Source organism: Sphaeramia orbicularis, chromosome 14 (assembly GCF_902148855.1).
Source record: "Sphaeramia orbicularis chromosome 14, fSphaOr1.1, whole genome shotgun sequence".
Taxonomy (NCBI): Eukaryota; Metazoa; Chordata; class Actinopteri; order Kurtiformes; family Apogonidae; genus Sphaeramia; species Sphaeramia orbicularis.
The window spans coordinates 27,662,147-27,680,601 of record NC_043970.1 but is presented as its reverse complement, the minus strand read 5'-3'; the positions used below and the strand labels follow the sequence as shown (position 1 = coordinate 27,680,601).

Below are 18,455 nucleotides of genomic sequence, written 5' to 3'. Positions count from 1 at the left end.
ACTTAGAATGAGCCACCTGTTTAACTCCACCTTAATTATAATTACACCCAACAATACTTTTGCACACTTACTATGTATATTTATTCAATTATCATATTGATAATGCAATGTCTAGTATATATTGTAGAGTGTGTGTGTGTGTGTGTGTATATATACATATATATATATATATATATATATATATATATATATAGAGAGAGAGAGAGAGAGAGAGTTTTAATATATATATTTGGTATATATATGTATTACAAATTCCATATTTGTTTATTTAGAACTTTATATATTTATACATGTTTCTTTTTCTGTTGTATTGATAATTTCTTTCCTGCTACTTTTTATTATACTTGAATGGAACAACTCTAACACCCAATATTTTCCCCCTGGGATTAATGAAATATTCTGATTCTAATTCTGATTCTTACAAAACACCAAAACCGCAGAAGGGAAGCAGGCACTAATTATCAGGTTTGTAAAAATGTCTTCCATTGTACTGAATGACGGTCATCAGGTGTGTTAGTACCTATCAGTGAGAGGCTGTGGAAGGCAACGTTTGCCAAGGGAAGGGAGATCCAAGGTGTCCGGCTTCTTATCCATCCTACACGCCTGGATGTTCAGGTACTTGAATATGTGAACTTTGCCCTTAAGACAAATCTGAAACATACAATTGTACACAATAAGTGTCTATTTTTAATATTTAAACTGAAATTTGAGGTGTTCATCCACTAGGTGGTGTAGCTGTACCAAATAAGTTAAAAGAGAGGCACATGACGCTCTGTCATCTTCACACAGGAACAGTAATTGGAGTAAAAAAAACATTTGTGCAGGACTTTTGACATCACATATGTGTTCAACAGCCATATCATCAACAGAAACACAGTCGTGATGCCACAGGAGTAAGTATTATGAGAACAACCTGTGCGGGTGGAGACTGCATAGGGTTGTTGTCGAGGATGATGTGCTGCAGTTGCCTGAGTTTCCTGTAGGCTGGAGGAATCTCTGTGATCTTATTGCAGGAAAAGTCAAGTCGGATGAGAGGCAAGTCAGCCAACTCTGCAAGTCCAACAAAAGGAGGTGTTTCAGAATCAGCCGCTGTTGAATATCAGATACTGCCTCCACAGAAAATGGGGAACATACACACACACAGGTTGGATCTAATTACATAGCTACAACACAAGAATTAGCCTTTCCTGGACTGGTCTGGAACTGAAAAGAACTCCAAGGCTGACTTAAAGCAATTTTCTACATGTTTCTGCATCAAGCCTTCATCAGGAAACCCCAAACAGAAAGTCTACACTGATCTGACTAACAGTGATTATAGAAAGACACATAATCAGCAGATCTAAAGGTCTCTAGTGTAAGGGCTTTTTTTTTGTTTTTTTTTAGTTTTCCAGAAAGTTGAATTCTTTTGTTTTCTTGTATTTGAGCTGGAAGGCCAGAATTTCTGATTTCTAATTTCTATCTTATGTGTGTCTCATTAAATCAGTCTGCTCACAGAACAGTCCAGCTTCTACGTATGGTCATCTTGTTTCACTGTTAGTTTCTTCATAACACCATGTAATGTGTTGCTATCTGCAGGTATTGTTAACAGAGTTTAACCCATAAAGACCCAAACAGCGACTGGCAACAAAAACCATTTGCTTATCTAAACTGTTTAATACCTGTTGATCCACTAATTCTATCAATACATGTAAATAATTGGTGTAAAATGCAGTTTGTCATCTTTCATAGTCATTAGATATGACCCATTTGGACGTTCAGAGGCTCTGTAGTTACCATGGAAACACTGTCATCTTCTACAACATTGATTCACCAGTAAAACCCATGAAATTAGATCAATGACAGTGGATGGAGACACTGGGTTTATGATCAGTTAACGATAGATTTGACTGAAAAAAATCCCTTTTTCTTCAGTTTTCTCTGTTTTTGATATAATAATCATTAACTGTACTCTGAGTTTTTATGAACATCTACATGATCAGTAAATTAAATGTAGGAAAATACCTGTTTTTTGCTAAAAAAAAAAAAAAAAAAAAAAAAACACAAAATACTGAAGATAATATGACAATAAATGGTGATAAATCACTTCAGGAAGGTTAACTATAGAGAAAAATTCATTTGGGAACAGACACAAAAGTCACACTGGGTCTTTATGGGTTAATTTGGCTAAAACCAGTATTTCTGGACTTGTTGCACTGGTGCATTCATGGTTAACTCATGGTTGATGTTATTCTCAGGTCTGACTTCCAACTTCCAAAGTAAAATAAAAGCAGAGTTACACCTGGTGTCAGTCCTAACTGTTTTTCTTCCATTAAGCTCATATTCAAAGGAAGTGTCACAATAGGTGATGACAAGTTTATTGTGTGAAAGAAAACAGAGCTCAACTGTGAAACTATTATTTATGTATTTTGTTGTACTACATAATTAGTTGACTGAATTTTTGACATTGTTTATGAAGGTTATCATGGCAGCTGGAACTGAAACATGACAGCACTATACAAAGAAGATGTTGTTGAGTCGTTATTATTGGCTTAGAAAACACTCCACAGGTTGCCAGAAGCGTCATGCTTGATTAACTGATGTTTCTAAGAACATGAAAACAAAACATGTGGCACCAGGAGGGAAGGACTAACCCTCAGGCAGCATGTGAAGACAATTCTTCCTGATGTTGAGTTCTCGTAAGGCTTGAAGCCTCCCAACCTGAGCTGGCAGCACCTGGATCTCATTACAGCTAACATCCTATAAGGGGAGACAAAGTGTAAGGAATGGCAGAACTCAAACTGTAAGAAAAGAGTAACACATACACAGCAGTACTCACCAGTTCCATCAACTCTTTGGCCTTGCCGATCTCCTCCGGGATGGACACAAGCTTATTGTTACTCACAAGCAAAACTTTGAGAGGGAGGTTGAACAGGTATTTTGGCAAAACAGACAGGAGATTCCGACTGTAAAGACAGAACAAATAGAGTTTCCAGGTTAATCTAAGCCCACGAAACTAGTGAGTATGTGGTGAGTGTGAACTGCATTTCCGTAAAAAACAAAAACAGTAGCCTAAATGTCTGTCTTTTGACCATTTTGCTTCTGACAGCGTGAAATGAATTGTGAACAGCTACTTTTCAGAAATTTCCAGACAGTGGAGTCAGAGTGTGCAGGGACCCACCTGATGTCAAGATAAGTCAGCATCTGCAGATTGATGATGGCTTCTGGGATGCATTTAATGCAGTTGTGATAGAGGTTCAGTGACTCGAGGGGAGCGAACAGACACACCTCCGGAGGGATTTCTGTGAGGCGATTCTTAGACAGGTCTGCAAATTGAACAAAATGAAACTGCTGTAATTTATGTACTTTGAACATACAGGTGATACCTAAGCGCATACTTTTTGACATCCGACCGGCCTGTGTTACATCAGCTTTGGGCAAGAGAGGCCAAAGATCTGAATGACTGATCGATCCAAGTGAGTGTTGGGCAGCGTCTTTCCATCTAATACTGATCTAAGATTACATCCAAGCCTTGGGCCTTGCTAGGTTGAGTGCTACCGGCAGTGTAATGCTGTTTTTCCAATACTGATCTCAGTGGGAGTGGTACAGTAGTCAGTTTGGAATAAATAATGGGTGAAAGACATTACTACAACATGATTTTTTTTTTTTGTAAAGTTACCATAATAATATCCCTTTAAGACCCAACGCTACTTTTGTGACAGTTCACAAATTAATTTTTCTCAAAATGTACCCTTTCTTAAGTGATTTGCCACCATTTATTGTGATATTATTGTCTTTATTTTGAGTTTCTTCAGTAAAATCCAGGTATTTTTTTATATTTAATTCACTGATCATGAAGATGTTAATAAAAGCTTAGAGTAAATTCAAAGGTTATAATATCAGAAACAGAGAAAACTGAAGAAAAAGGGACTTTTTCAGCAAAATCTGTCATTAACTGAACATAAACCCAGCGTCTCCATCCACTGTCACTGATCCAACTCCATGGGTTTTACTGGTGAATCAATGTTGTAGAAACTGACTGTGTTTCCACATTCATTATGGTGCCTCTGAACGTCCAAATGGGTCATATCTGATGACCATGAACAGATGACAAACTGCATTTTACACGAATTATTTACATGTATTGATAGAATTATTTTATCAACAGGTATTAAACATTTTACATCAGAGGACAGTTTTGGTCAATGGTGGATGTTTGGGTCTTTATGGGTTAAGAAAGAATTGTGTCGTTTTTTTAATGCTGCTGCAAACTATTCTCTAATCTCTTCAAAGTTATCCAGAATATGAAGAAAATCTCCTCCCATTTCCTCATTCCTTTCCCAACCTGACCTGTATCTCTTAGCTCTGCCCCCATGATCTATAAATGAGGTAAGCTCACCTTAGCATCCCGCTGTGAACAAAGAACACCCAGCAGGCAGCGTGCTTTATGCCCTGTCTTTGTTTGGACCATGTGACTGACAATGAGAGTTAGTGTTTGTATTAATCACCGACATCTTTAATTTTTTATTCTGTATATTATGCTGATATTTCAGTAATAGTCAAGTTCTCATTTTAATAGTGAATTCTCCCACTCTTTGGGTTTGGATTTGATTTATGTTTATTGGCTGATAAATTCAAAGGTTACATTGTATTTCATTGTATAAAAGACAACAATCAAAAATGTGTGTCTCATTTTTTTGTTTGAACCCAATCCAAAAAAAATCCCAGAACTCCAAACCTTGAAAACAGTAAAGAATGGACATTAATATGCTATAAGTCTGTGTTCTTCAGTCCTAATAAACAAAGCGTTGAGTTGCTGATTTCCCAAGAACCAGAAACAGACTGTTTCTACAAATTGTTTTATTGGCATAAAATATATGTTGATGATATAAACACATGACTGATAATATCACTATGTATAATACACCTAAGTATAAGGCTATTGTGCACGAAAATGTGATGAGAATTCTGACTTATTAGTACACCCATGAGATGGTGCAGGTCAAATGATGAAATAGTGTCTCAGCCCTTTTTGGGATCATTAATGGAGTCATTCAGAGAATGTTGTCCCCATTCCCTTTTATTCTATATATTGACGACCTGTCAAAGGTTTGTAGAACTGGGTGCTTGATTGGTAATATAGTATTGAACCATATTATAAGTGTTGATGACCTGAAAGTCCTGGTGGAACATGATATTAAATGTAAGAGTATGGGTGTAGTAATGATCTGTTAAACAAAAGAGGATAAATATTTCAAATGTACTTGTTTTTTGCTCTTGGAAAATATTCTCATTGTCTGTAATTAAAATATCTTTGACATTTTATTACTGAACAGACATATGATGATATCTACAGGCAACGCTCCATGTTGTATCTGGATGCTTCTATGAAACTGGTCCCTAAAAACAAGACAGAGGGGCTAAAAATTCACATCAGATGTAGACTAATGTTATGAAGCAAGTTTGGAAGCACTTTGGGTCTGTTTTAAAAATAAATATTTACTGAGACAAAAGATAAAGTATTTTTCAGATAAAATACATTTTTATTTTGTTTTTTTACACAAAAATCTGCATGTAACACTGTAAAAAGGACACGAAAATTACACACTACTATTTTTTCAAATATCTCTTTATTCTCTCGCAGGTACATTTTGGGAATCTAACTAATTATGCAAGGCAGAGTGTTTAACAAAAATGACAGATGTTGGAAAATCACTCACGATGTATTTGTGTTTAACTGGGCAGGTTCCACATGTAACATGAGTGGACACAATGGGTTACACATGAAACCTAAAATGAAACTGCCAATTCATGAAAAACCTACATGTCTGGATTAGAAAAAACACTAGGACTGACAAATTTAACACAATGTCTTTATTTATAGCGGTACGTAAGACCATTTCAAGCAATGTGTTCCAGATCAAATGCACTGACACCTAGGTAGCTTTTCATGTCCCAGTTTTGGTCTTATTTTTGGCCCCAATATTTTATTAAAAATTCATGAATTTTGGGTTGGCTCAGAGCAAGAATATAATTTTATTTTGCATCTATTTAAGGTCATCATTAGGTACATCCTTGGGGGGAAATATGTCTAAATTTCTTTTTTATTATTGGGTCTAAAAAAGCTGGCAAAGTGTCAGGTACCAAAATGAACCCAGTTTTGTAGAAGCACCCATGTACAAGCAAATATTCTCTTAATCCAGTTCAGTTCTTGTACAGATGGTGTGAAGGTATCTATGCTCAGAGTGCAGAATATACACTTCCCAATACTGCACACTTGTGGTTAAACTGTGATAAAGTTTTCCTACAGAGACTGACAGTAGTGTACGATGATTCTATGAGATAATAACAGAATAGATCTAGATGGTGTAGAGTAAAATGTAGTACATGCACAAAAGTATTTACCCACTTAATGACTATAAAAAATAAATTATCATGTGTCCAGTGCTGCATAATACCAGTTCTAGATGTGGAGACAGTGGTACAGTTATATTTTAGATGATTTTCAATAGCACAATCAGGTTTTTCAAAGAATTTTTCGATTGCTTTAGCTGTTATATATTTATAATCTTTAATGTTTTGTCTGTTTTTATATGAACCCTTAGTCTGTTAATAAAGATTGATTACAATTTCTACATTTACATTACATTTTAATATTATAATGATATTCATTCTGTAACAAATCTACAAGGTGCTGACTACCAATGAAGAATGAATAGTCAAGTGTCGTAGTTGACTCAAACTCATCCTCTGCTTTGAATCTGAAGCTCATTTGCTGCAAAATCATAGGCCTGAATTAATCAGCACAGGCTTGGTGTTTCTACTCTCCAACAAGATAATGTACGTAATCTGTGTTCCAGTCAATGAGCAGAGCCTCGCATACATGTGCCACTTGAGATAAAATATTTAGATACAGCCTCTCTTAGCTTAGTGTGTCAAAGCAGAGGAGAAAATCAGGGCAGGAAGATACTGATGGTTAAGCTCATTACTCAGCTTTCTGACTTCATTTAGCATTTGACTATCTAACTGTGACAAGTCTTAATGTAATTGTGGTATAAATTCTTTCACTGACAATTGATGAAAAGCCTAAACCCACAATCTGACCACCACATGTTAATAGGTACTACGGTACTACAGTAGATACACATTACATGCTAAATGCTTAATGATATTTATACTAATTATTCAGGTCCTCAAATCATGCATAGTGTTTCATGCGTGCACAAAAAAGACTGCAGCTTTCTTTCCTGTGTTAAATTCAACAAAACTTGACATTCACATATATAAAAAATGGATACAAGGAAGCCTACGAGAACTTGTAAAGACTACCTTACACTGTGCATCTCACACCTTTAGACACATATTGATTAAGCAGCTGCAAATGGCAGGGTGTGTGCACATGTGTGTGTGTGCGTGCGTGCGTGTGTGTGCGTGTGCCTTCTGCATTATCTCTGGTGACATGCTGATTAGAGACCTAAGTGAGGAGCTGCATGGCTCCAGATAAACAGAATTAGCTTTAAATTATTCTGCCCGGAGCAACTGAAGCGCTACATGCATAGCGCCTAAAAGCAAATACTACTGTACTTCCATCCCCTTAAGAGTCTGCAGTTACTTATGTATCACCACTTATTAACCGATAAATGTATAATATGAGCATGAATACAAATGCTCACTGACCTACTGGTGAGAGCTGCTGCAATGCATGATAAATACTTTGAAAAAGACAGCCTGAATCGAAGTGAATATCAAAAATCACTTTATTTGCACACACAGTGCATTCACACTCATTATGCAAACATCTGACCTTCACACCATTAAACCAATCAGATGAAGCCCCACCTAGCAGGCAGTTACCCTGAGATTAATAGACCTTTTTCCAAGCACTTGTTAAGGCAGAGACCATGCACATGTAGTTGGTCATCAATAAAATGGCTGCATCCTATTTAGGTGTATCAGATACAGGCCTTAGAACTGGGCTTGTTGGCTCTTGGAGAAACTAAATGGGACACAGCCATTGCTAATGCTACTACCAACACCTGTGCTTGACCTGCATTAACAAGCCCTAATATCTGCTGCAAAAAGGTGTCACTTTGGTAATAAGTTGTATCATCATCAAAATACTGAACACTGTCAACATCGTACAGGCCTAAATACATAATGAATATAGAAAAGTCAGTAGTTCTGTTCAAATACAACTTCTTAACAAATTCATGCAGATGTTGTAACCTTTAACCATAACTCCCTGAGGTTATAGGACGTGACGAGCAAAGCAAAACTCTGCGTACCATGTCTGTGCTTTAAATAGACCCTCATTTGTTACAGGCCTTAAATGACCAACAATAAACTAGACAGAGACCTTCCTCTGTAGCCGTGGTCTGACAGCAGCCGGTAAGCAGAAGTGAGAAGCAGACTATGAGACAGTCAGCAGCACAAAGGGAATAGAAGCTGAAAGGTTAAGGGAAACTGAAATTACCACATGGGGAAAGACCAAAGCTGAGGTCACAGGCGATACTTGTTTTCCATTAAGAGTAAATTCTGCCTATCCCCGAGGCTTGGACCTTGATGCTGTAACCCAGCTGTGGAGAGACAACACCCCCTCACCCCTAAAGTCCCACAACTGGGGATCCTTCTGTAGCTGTGGACTCATGTGGGTCGATGGGAGATGGGGGTGGGTGTAGGGAGTCATTGTGAGCCTGTCTGTCTCCATCCCCTTCTCCCTCCTCCATCCCAGGCCAAGCACCATCTGCAGCCCACAGTGGGCCTTTTATCCACCTGCTGGTCAACCAGAGCTCCCACTAAACAAAGTCTGCCAGGCAGACGATCAACCACCAAGGCTCCACTATGCTGCACGGCTCTGCCAAATCAGTAATTCATTCAGTTATGTTATAAGATCAGATGATGTCTTCCCATGACACAGCAAATTTCCCTTTAACAGACATCCGGGTGAGTGCTGGAGAAAATCACACACTGAAAACTCTCTATCAGCTTCAAGAAAACTGAAAATGGATCAAGATGGGTCCTTTTAAATGACCAGTATTAAGAAAATCTGTCATCTTCTTAATACAACAGGACAAAAGTCACTTACTGTCTGCAAGAAATTTTCAAATCAAGTGTAGAAAAAAACATTAAACCAAATCTTTACTGCAACATTTAAGAAAATTCACTACTATTTGCTATTTATCTAAAATAGAAAAAAAAAACATAAAAACATGATTAATTGAGGTTAATTAATTTCACTCTGCAGCAGATGTAGCCGCAATGTGTGTCTGGTGGGTTTTGGGTGTGGTCACAAGCAGAATAAACCTTATGTGGGTATTATGTTTGTCCAGTGACAAGATGTCAGATGATGTCAGGAGATAGTCTATCAGATAGATCCTCCTGTTATCAAATTTCCTAGTGTGACTTCTTAATTAGGTTTTGGGAGGCGATTTCAGTATTATAAGAGGGGTGAGCAACTGGGGAGTCTTTTTAAGGGCATTAGCACATGATGAGGTCAACAAATCACTGGCATCATGTGTTGACAGCTCAAGGATGTGCTGATGGTGATGGAGTGGTTGGATCTGCTCATGAGGTCTGACCTGGGGGAGTGGGGATAGGAATGGGGGTGGGGGTGACAGTGGGCTGGGTCGCTGGATCAGCTGTATTTGTTTTGCCACTTTGTGGGTGGTTCTTTGGGGTTTATTTCAGGGGGCAGGTGCCACTTATGGCCCACCACAAACACACACACACATTTTCATTCTTGTACTTATAGTCTGGCCCTAACTTACTGCAACTCTTATTAAATCACATTGGAAACGCAAATATAGTTACATTCTGCATTGGTAGTAATTAAAGAAGCAGAAAAAGGAGAAGAATTTAACTTGATGCTGATAATTCCTGCAGATTACCCATCATGCATGGAAATCACACACAAACTCTCACACAAATATCAGAGTTACAGATGCATGAAAGGAAATGTATTCACATTTTTACCTGAACCTGTCAGAACGTTTCTCCACCTACATTTATTAGGGTCAATGTATCCTAAATGTCCCTTATGTTTGTTTCATTTTGTAATGTACAGAAATCAAACAATAAAAATAAAGTAATTAAAATATAGCCTACATGTATTAAGTGTTAAGATAGGCTTTTTTAACACACACATTTTGGCTTATCATAAGAAAAGCACAAGTGTTATTAATAGCTCTTACAATGGCACGGTTCTACTGTTAAGTAAGTCATCAGAGTGACAGCGAGCCTGCATGCACTACCAGAGATCTGAAACCAAAGCATGTTAATAAAATTAGGGTGGTAATAATGTGATCATTTACACCTGCTCAAATTCACTGAGAGCATTAATGTTGTTTCCGTTTTATAGTATCTTTAATATATTCAATTATTTTAGGGATTTGTAGCCAGAAGATGTGCATCACTGAGGATAGCATCTGTCATTCATGAACTGAATAAACACTTACAACAGAAAGATGAAAAAAAAACCTATGTACTGATTAATTACAGCAGCAAAACTAGTCTCAAGGTAAAAACCAGAACCAAATGTACTTTCTTCTTGTGGTCGTAGTCAGAAGTAGAAGTAGTATAGAGGGAAAGACTACTGTGTACCATGTTGCTTTGTTACTACATGAGTTTCTGTTAAATCTGATGTTGGACAAGAGAAAAAAAGAGTAATGTCTTAAGTAACTAAAGGTATGTAGGGTACACTTGACTCAAGACATTTGCAAGGCAAGCATCAGTGTCATATTTCCAAAAAGGCATGTTGCTGCTGCACTGGATCATTATGATGCAATGTTCCTCACATATTTAATGCCCTGGAGACAAACAGGAAATCACTGGAAAAGTAGCATAATGAGACATAAACAGAAAAGCGAATTTATTACATAATAAGCATAATGACAATAGAAAATACTCACTAATTTCTAAGATTTATGTTCACTTAGTAGATTAGGAACAAAAATAGAACAGTGCCTTCATAATGCGTTGCTTTTTCGGTGACAGGTATGCCTACGTCTTGTCTGAACATGCAGTGGCAAATTTAACAGGAGCCCTGAAGAAAGAAACACTGATGGAATTCAGATTTCTTTTTTTTTTTTTTTTATGGCCGAGCTTCTCAGTGTTCACACTCAAATGGTACAATGCTGTGAATAACAGCCACAGATTTTCTCTAGAATACAATTCATCTAGCAAGTTTTTTTGTCATCCTGTAAAAACCTCCTTCCTTGGCAACTCTTCTCAGAAGCCACCCAGCAGGACCTACTATTCTCCACACTGCAGCCATGACAGAGAGAAAGACAGCATAGGGCTTGTACCAGGAATATTCAATGTGATTTAGGTATGATAGGAGACTACGTATGAGCAACAGCAATGTGTTGGCTTGCAGTCTATTTGTACATTGATTAGTGCTAACATTTGTTTTTTTCTGACTGTTGGTTAAACATAAGAATGCCACCTTAATATGTGTGTCCTTGTGGAGATTGCCCTTCACATGTTATCAAGAAGGACCACATGTATTAGGAATGCAGCAACAAAGAAGCAGTTTTACAGCTTGAGATATAAAAAAAAATAATTATAAAATACTCTATGTTCATTTTGCCACCTGTTTCATTCAGCTCCAGACTGCACATGAAGTCAGTCTGGACATGATCCATGATAAATTTGACAGCTTTTGGTTTGTTTTTTGGCTGTTAAATCCTTATCACATGGACCCCCAGTTGGTAATTGATGACAAATATCACACATCTTTATCTTTTCTTTGACCTCTTGTTCTTTTCTTTTGAGGCTTTATTTGGCTCTGACATCAAATCCTTCACAGATGATGTAAAAAAAAAAATACTATGAAAGAGAAAGACTTGAGTGTGGTGACAGATTTGTGCGGTTTTCAGTTATGTGCAGAGGCAGAGTTATAAACGGGAATATAAACTACAGCAACAATTGCCTCCATTTTCTGATGACAGCAGTGAGTGATTTAGGAATCTACACAACCATTTTTTACAGTAATATGATCCTTCTTAGCTCCCTCACACACAACAGTTAATCCTGTGGTCTACACGTCTTTTATACCTGAATATAATGCACATGGGTAAACACAGCACACAGTGAAAGCACCTAACACTGTTAAGCGTGTGTTCATCCCCTCGGGGTAGGGTAATGGCAGGCAGAGGCATGCTGGGATATGAACCTGAACATCTGTCCAGGTTCTCTCTCCAAGGTCAGGGCATCCACTCAAAGCTTGTGCACTTTCCCATGGGAAAACAAACTGACTCTAGCCAAACTGCCAGTAGCACACAGCAAACAGACACCCTTGTGTGAGTAGGCCTCTCTTCTGTTCTGTCCACACAGACCGGAACTGACGGCTGCTCATTAGTCAGATGGAGGCCACTTGGTTACATCCTCTGAAACGCAATTTCACTATTAAAACCAACATGATCAGAAATAATAATGTTAGGTTATCATGCTCTCCACATGTGCAGATGCAAGTATTCAACTATTACAGCTTTCAACTTTGAGTGGACATGGTTACAAAATGTTCCCAGAGAAGTCAGTTATTTCTGCTTTATCAGAGGTTGCCAAATACTTGACATGCAAAGAGTGTCAGATTACTGATGCTGTTCACCAAGGCACTGAAAAGTGAGGATTTAAGCCAAAGTTAAACAAATAAGAAAGCTACACCTATTGACTTCTCTGGTAAGACTACAATATATTTGTAGAGCACCTCAGTTGTGTTTGAACTTTTAATCATTCATTTGTTAACCAACAGCAACTATAGTAGCTGTAAGTGATGCTAATGATGCTGGTGTGAGGTGTGTGATCTCTCCTCACACACTTGTAAGTGACACTTCCCTTTATCACACATTTTACTCAACGTATTGGAATGAAGATGTTATTTATTGCAGCACTCAAGACTGCTGGATTAGTCACAGTCTAAATAAAACATGGGAGATGTGGAAAAAGACGTGCTCTCCTTCTTCTTTTGATGATTATCAGCACTATATAACTTGCACTATTGATAACAGCATCAGTATCAAATTACAGCAGTGACTGTATTTGAAAATCCATTATGCAACAATCTCCAATCTAGGTAGACTTTCCTCTGATAAAGAAAGCTTATCACTAAGACAGAATATTATGAAAATGCAGTCAAAATCAGCAATACAGACATAGCTTATCAACTCTAGCTTATCTATTTCCCTTCGAAAGGCAGTGAATACATTGTATTTATGGAATAAGCTTAGAGAGTACTGCCGCACTTCAGGAAAACAATATACAGAATCTTTATTATATTGTATGTATGATATATCATCTGATGACATCGAGCTCAAAATATACTCATGGGCTGGGTAGTACATCATAAATGAAATACAAGAGTCAGGCGGTCACTCTGTTTATGGAAACATGAAGATCAGTGAGACAGTGAAATTACAACAGGCAGTCATGTTTAAAATCTCCATAAAATGGTACTAACTAATAAATAAAAAGTAATTATAAGTCATATTACAACATTTTAAGCTCCCTCTTCATGATTCCTCCACAGACCCTGGTTCTGTTGTGTCTACAATGGAAAAATCTACTGAAGTTGAATCTCTTTCCTTTATTATTAACTTTATAGACAGATTAACTCTGTCAATTTTAGAGTTCATGTTGGCTTTTTCTCTATTTAGGTCATTTCTTGTGTTATATGAATTGAAAAACTACATTGTGTCCAGGATGCAGTACAATCTCAGAGCATAAAATGTAAATCCCTATGGGTTTGGGTTCTGTGACAAATCAGTGGCCTGCAATGAACTGCAAATGACAAAGAGTAGCACCATATGGTACGTGGAGGAAACTATCAATCTGAGATCCAGCATCCTCTAGTAATGACTGAGCACCAATCAGAATGACTGACTAATGGACAGATTCATCATCATTTTATAGAAGTGTTATTTATTTAGCCTGGATGTAGTATAAATATGCACATTTCTGAAGTAATTCACAAACGCAGGATGAATGACCTGACTCAGTTTCCACAGCCGCCTCCAACAAAATGTGGTCCAGTATCTGACTTGACTGTTTAAACAGTGCAGAATAGGACAATATGACTTCCCAGTAACACAACACATAGGACTACTAAAGCATAGTCATCATGCAACATAGGAAACCAAAAGCAGAGTGTCTTCTTCCTCTCTGACAGATTATATGGGCATATGCACCCAGGCAAGCAAGGGGGGGTGAGGCTGCAAGCAGTCTACCCTGCATCTTTTGTCTGCCAGTGTCGAAAATATAAAAAATCAAAGCCTGGGTGTGTATCAGACAGTCTCTAAAAATGATATGCGGTGCGTTAGAATTAAAACCTGGTGTCTGTGTTCATTCGTATTCTACTCCAGCTGCCCGGTGCCAAAGCAACTGCAGGTCGGCGTGCAAACCAGTGCGCAGCGCCTGACTTGGGTGCGCCTGCCGTCTCATTCATGTGTCTCAAGGGGGGCTACTGAAACCTATTGAGGTCGACCAAAACAAGCACACAACAGCAGCCGAACCCACTGAGCAGCAAACTGGTGTAATGTGAGTGAAATGAGTGGAATTGTGCATTTACAAAAGCCACCTCTGTAGACAGTATTTCCCCTTAAATACTGTCATCTACACGTGAACGCGTCCCTGGACTGGTAATCAGACAAAAATCCGTGCACAATGCGGCCGTGGTGCATTCACATTTTACGCATAGGCATCATCCATGGGTACATTTACGCAAAAAATCTCTCAAAAAGCTCTCGTAGATTCCGTGCGTGTCGGCCAACCCACCTGCTTGTGTAGTATCGGTCAGATCGTAGCTCATCCCCGGGTACTCCCTCAGCTTCCTACCGCTCAGGTTCAGTATCCCCGAGCACACGGCATCCTCCAAAGCCCGGTCCAGGCTGCGCGTCGTGTGGTGCTGTTGCTGGTGTTGGTACTGGCTGTTGCCCGGGCTCCAGTGAGGTCCGCTAGAGTAGTGATGGCTTTGTAGAGCCGTGACAGCTCCCACACCTCCCTGACTAGACGCCATTTTCGTAAAAAAGAAATTTACTCTTACAATAATAAGAGCGCACAGCGGCAGCCTCTCCGCCCATGCGCATAGGGCTCATTCCCGGGACGGACGCTAGGGGATGGGCTTCTGAGGTGATCCTGCTGTTTGGTGGCAGGCCTAATTGTGATAAGCAGGGTATGGTGGCCATTTTAGGCTTTTACACCTGCTTACCACACACCCATTAGGGGCCCCAGTGCAAGACATATATGTAAGTAGGGGCCCCTCATGAAAGCCCTCTGAGATTTCCATACATTTGACCCCCAGGGGCATCACTATTGTCACAGATGATGAAACAATACAAACACAGTGAAATATACAAAAAAAGGTGGCATCAAATCTTAGAATTTATCACTAAAATACAGTCTTTATTATCTTTTGTGAGACTCACATTGAATGTTCACCCACTGAAACCATGACCTAAACTGGGATTTTGTCCCATTTACACCTTCAAATGCACCTTAAAAGCTCTTTTTGAGGATGTCAAGACTTGGTTTGTGGCTTAGGGGTAAAAATGATTAGAATTGACACTGGCATTTAATTGTATTAGTTAAGATTTTATAAGAAATACAGTATTGTCATGAGTGTCCTCACAATGCTACTGGGCCTATGTGCAGAGATGCCACCAGGGATTTGAAAAAATATTACTTTAATAATAATAATGGATTGGATTTATATAGCGCTTTTCTAGACACCCACAGCGCTTTACATTATTAACCCATTATTCATTCGCTCTCACATTCACACTCTGGTGGTGGTAAACTACATTTGTAGCCACAGCTGCCCTGGGACAGGCTGACAGAAGCGTGGCTGCCAATTTGCACCTACGGCCCCTCCGACCACCACCAAACATTCTTACACCAGTGTGGGTGGCACTGGAGGCAGGGAGGGTGAAGTGTCTAGCCCAAGGACACAACAGACTGACTAGGACAGAGCGGGATTCAAACCGCCAACCCTTCAGTTATTGGACGACCCGCTCTACCACCTGAGCCACAGCCGCCCCCACTTTGGGACCCATAACATCTATGCCGTAAACCATGCAAACCCAAAAAACATAACACTGTGCAGGCATGGATTAATATTCTGCTTCTAACAGATTTTATGATTTCATGTAAGATTGAAGCAAAAAGTGCAATCTACATCAATCATGCTACATTTTGCATGAGCAAACAGACTCAAGAAAGAAGGGAATATATATGCACTTCATGTGTTTGTTGCAAGCTGGGTGACCCCCAACTAATGTATGCTTTGTGTTAATGTGGTATTTTATGCTAGAGGTGCTCTGGTGAAAAGAAAACTCCTCCCTGCAGAGTGTGCATAATACTTTGACAGTCAAGTGTTCCGTCTTGGTTTTTTTTTTGTCCTCATATTTCCATCCAGACGGCCGACATGGTGTTCAGCGTCTTCCATCTTTATCAGTCGGTTCTACTGCCTGTCACTACCGGATCAACTGCCCATTTGTGCATGCGCAATGGTAACTTTACTTGGACAAACTCCCCAAAGTGCGTTGGCAGAGACATTCAGAGTAATTTTGAGCTGCAGAGGGGTTAGTTGCGTTAAAATTCTTAATCAGATTAATCATGATGATGGATTAATCCGTGTTAATTCGTTAATTTTGGCAGCCCTAATTTTTTATAATTACATTACACAAATATAAATACTGAGTACTATCTAATAAAAATGGACTATTGTTTTTCTATTTTCTAGTGCTCCTTTCAGTCATGACCCCATACAGTCAACACCACTTTTCTCCCCTGCATCATGTGCTCTGAATGAATGAATGAATGTTTTTATTATTGTGTCTTGCATACAGACATGCCCAGCCCTTCCACGGGCTTATAAGACACCATAAATACAAACCAGAAATCAAATACCAGACAATAGGCACAGTATATAAACAATGGTCTAATGGGACTCTTCAGAACCAATTTTTCCCCACATGTCCCACCTTAGAGGCACTTAAATGGACCACATACCCTTCTGGTGAACCCAAGCAACACATCATCTTGGACTCTTACTTAGTCTCAGTTCATTAAGTCAGTCCAATAAATACCTACACCTCTGACACTCACCTTAACCAAAATATCACCCCTAAGTGCCTCTAAGGCTTACTGACAGCCTCTTTGGTTACACCCATGGTATTTATGGCAGTCAGCTCACTTACAAACTCTTACCATGAACAAAATGTTTACAAGTATCACAAATTTAGCTTGGTTTAATATTTTCCCTTGAACTTTCCAAGGCAAAATCAATTGTGTTTTTATGACAGCTGGTATTAATGTAGAATAAAGTTAATGCACTTTCACTTTCATCTTTTAATAAGTTGTCTCTCTTACAAAATACCTGCAGCTGTTAATGACACCTGAGCCTTTCAGTAGTGATTTTCTCATTTGCCTTGTTGTTCATTCACTTATGTTCTCATGATTTCATTGCTGTTAATTCACTTGTGGTATTGTTACTCATTGACTCTTGATTGTTGAAAATACAGTTTCCATTGTCTTTGTTGTACTACAACTCATAACTTAACTGGGCCTGCCTTCGATCAGCTTTGTATAAATTGTTCACTGCTGATACAGGCAGACAGAATACACTGGTTTACAAGTGTGATGTCTTCAGAATAAAAGCCATGAAATGTTTACCAAGTTACAGTCACTAAAAAAGAAAATTTTGTCAAAAATTGTAGATTTTAAGATACTGTTAGGTCAAAATGTGAATTAATGAGAGAATAGGTTTCTTCGGGTATAAATATACATAGAGCACTTCATCATATGCATTGAAAACATAAACTAACCAGCACTTCTGTCTCTTGTTTTCCAATATATCTTATTACAATATGTAAAATTTAACACATACCTCGATGGTGTTCCAGTCTGTCTCCACTAAAATAAAACTCATCTGAATCAGACACAATATGGACTATTGAAGATGTGTTCAACCTTAAATTAATCAGTTTGATTAAAGCATCTCTGTTAGGGTTGGGTCTGATAGACTCCACTTTACCAGGGTCACAGGCTCATTTTTCTCATGGGAAAGTGTTCATTTGTTGCCTTAAGACAACAGACACTGTGGCCTGCAAGTCTGCAGCATTTAGCATGTGAACAGAATACAGAAGTAGAACCCAGGCAGTGGATTTTAGTCATTGTGTCCAGATCTAAAGGTCAAATACTAATGTTAGAGTGGACACAATGCAACAGTCAGAGTGCAGTGAGTACTGTGCAGCCTACAGTCTGTGTCTTTAACATCGGTGTCCCCTGGCAGAGAGAGGACAGGGACAGACCGAGCACCAGCCGCCGTCCTCTGCTCTCAGCTCCAGGCGGATCGGATGTCTTGTCTCTTCATAGCATGTTGTGATAAAAATCAGTTGTCGTCGCAACCAAAATGGTGAATCAGTAGCGTAACCCGCATTGTAAGTGACAGACTAAGGTATCAGTGGTGTCATTTCAGAGAGCTT

General features: G+C 38.7%; 2 protein-coding genes across 6 annotated transcripts in view; one reads left to right on the top strand and one right to left on the bottom strand.

Annotated features, from left to right (window-relative positions):
- lrch2 (leucine-rich repeats and calponin homology (CH) domain containing 2) overlaps positions 1-15,045 on the bottom strand; it is a 39,719-nt gene extending 24,674 nt beyond the window's left edge. For both annotated transcript variants that reach the window (XM_030154190.1, XM_030154191.1), the window contains exons 1-6: positions 14,746-15,045; positions 3,158-3,302; positions 2,816-2,942; positions 2,631-2,736; positions 914-1,050; positions 521-651 (exon numbers count right to left, since the gene is read on the bottom strand). In XM_030154190.1, coding sequence (XP_030010050.1) covers positions 521-651; positions 914-1,050; positions 2,631-2,736; positions 2,816-2,942; positions 3,158-3,302; positions 14,746-14,986 — 887 coding nt within the window. In that variant the 5' untranslated portion in view covers positions 14,987-15,045. The remainder of the gene's footprint in view (positions 1-520; positions 652-913; positions 1,051-2,630; positions 2,737-2,815; positions 2,943-3,157; positions 3,303-14,745) is intronic.
- Positions 15,046-18,202: 3,157 nt separating this feature from the next.
- Positions 18,203-18,455, top strand: part of LOC115432838 (U2 snRNP-associated SURP motif-containing protein) — a 15,107-nt gene continuing 14,854 nt past the window's right edge. For 2 of the 4 annotated variants that reach the window (XM_030153875.1, XM_030153871.1), the window contains exon 1: positions 18,204-18,410. The gene's annotated coding sequence lies outside the window, so the exon portion shown is untranslated. Of the gene's footprint in view, positions 18,428-18,455 lie in introns of all 4 variants that reach the window. The other 2 variants (XM_030153872.1, XM_030153874.1) reach the window with 2 other exon arrangements.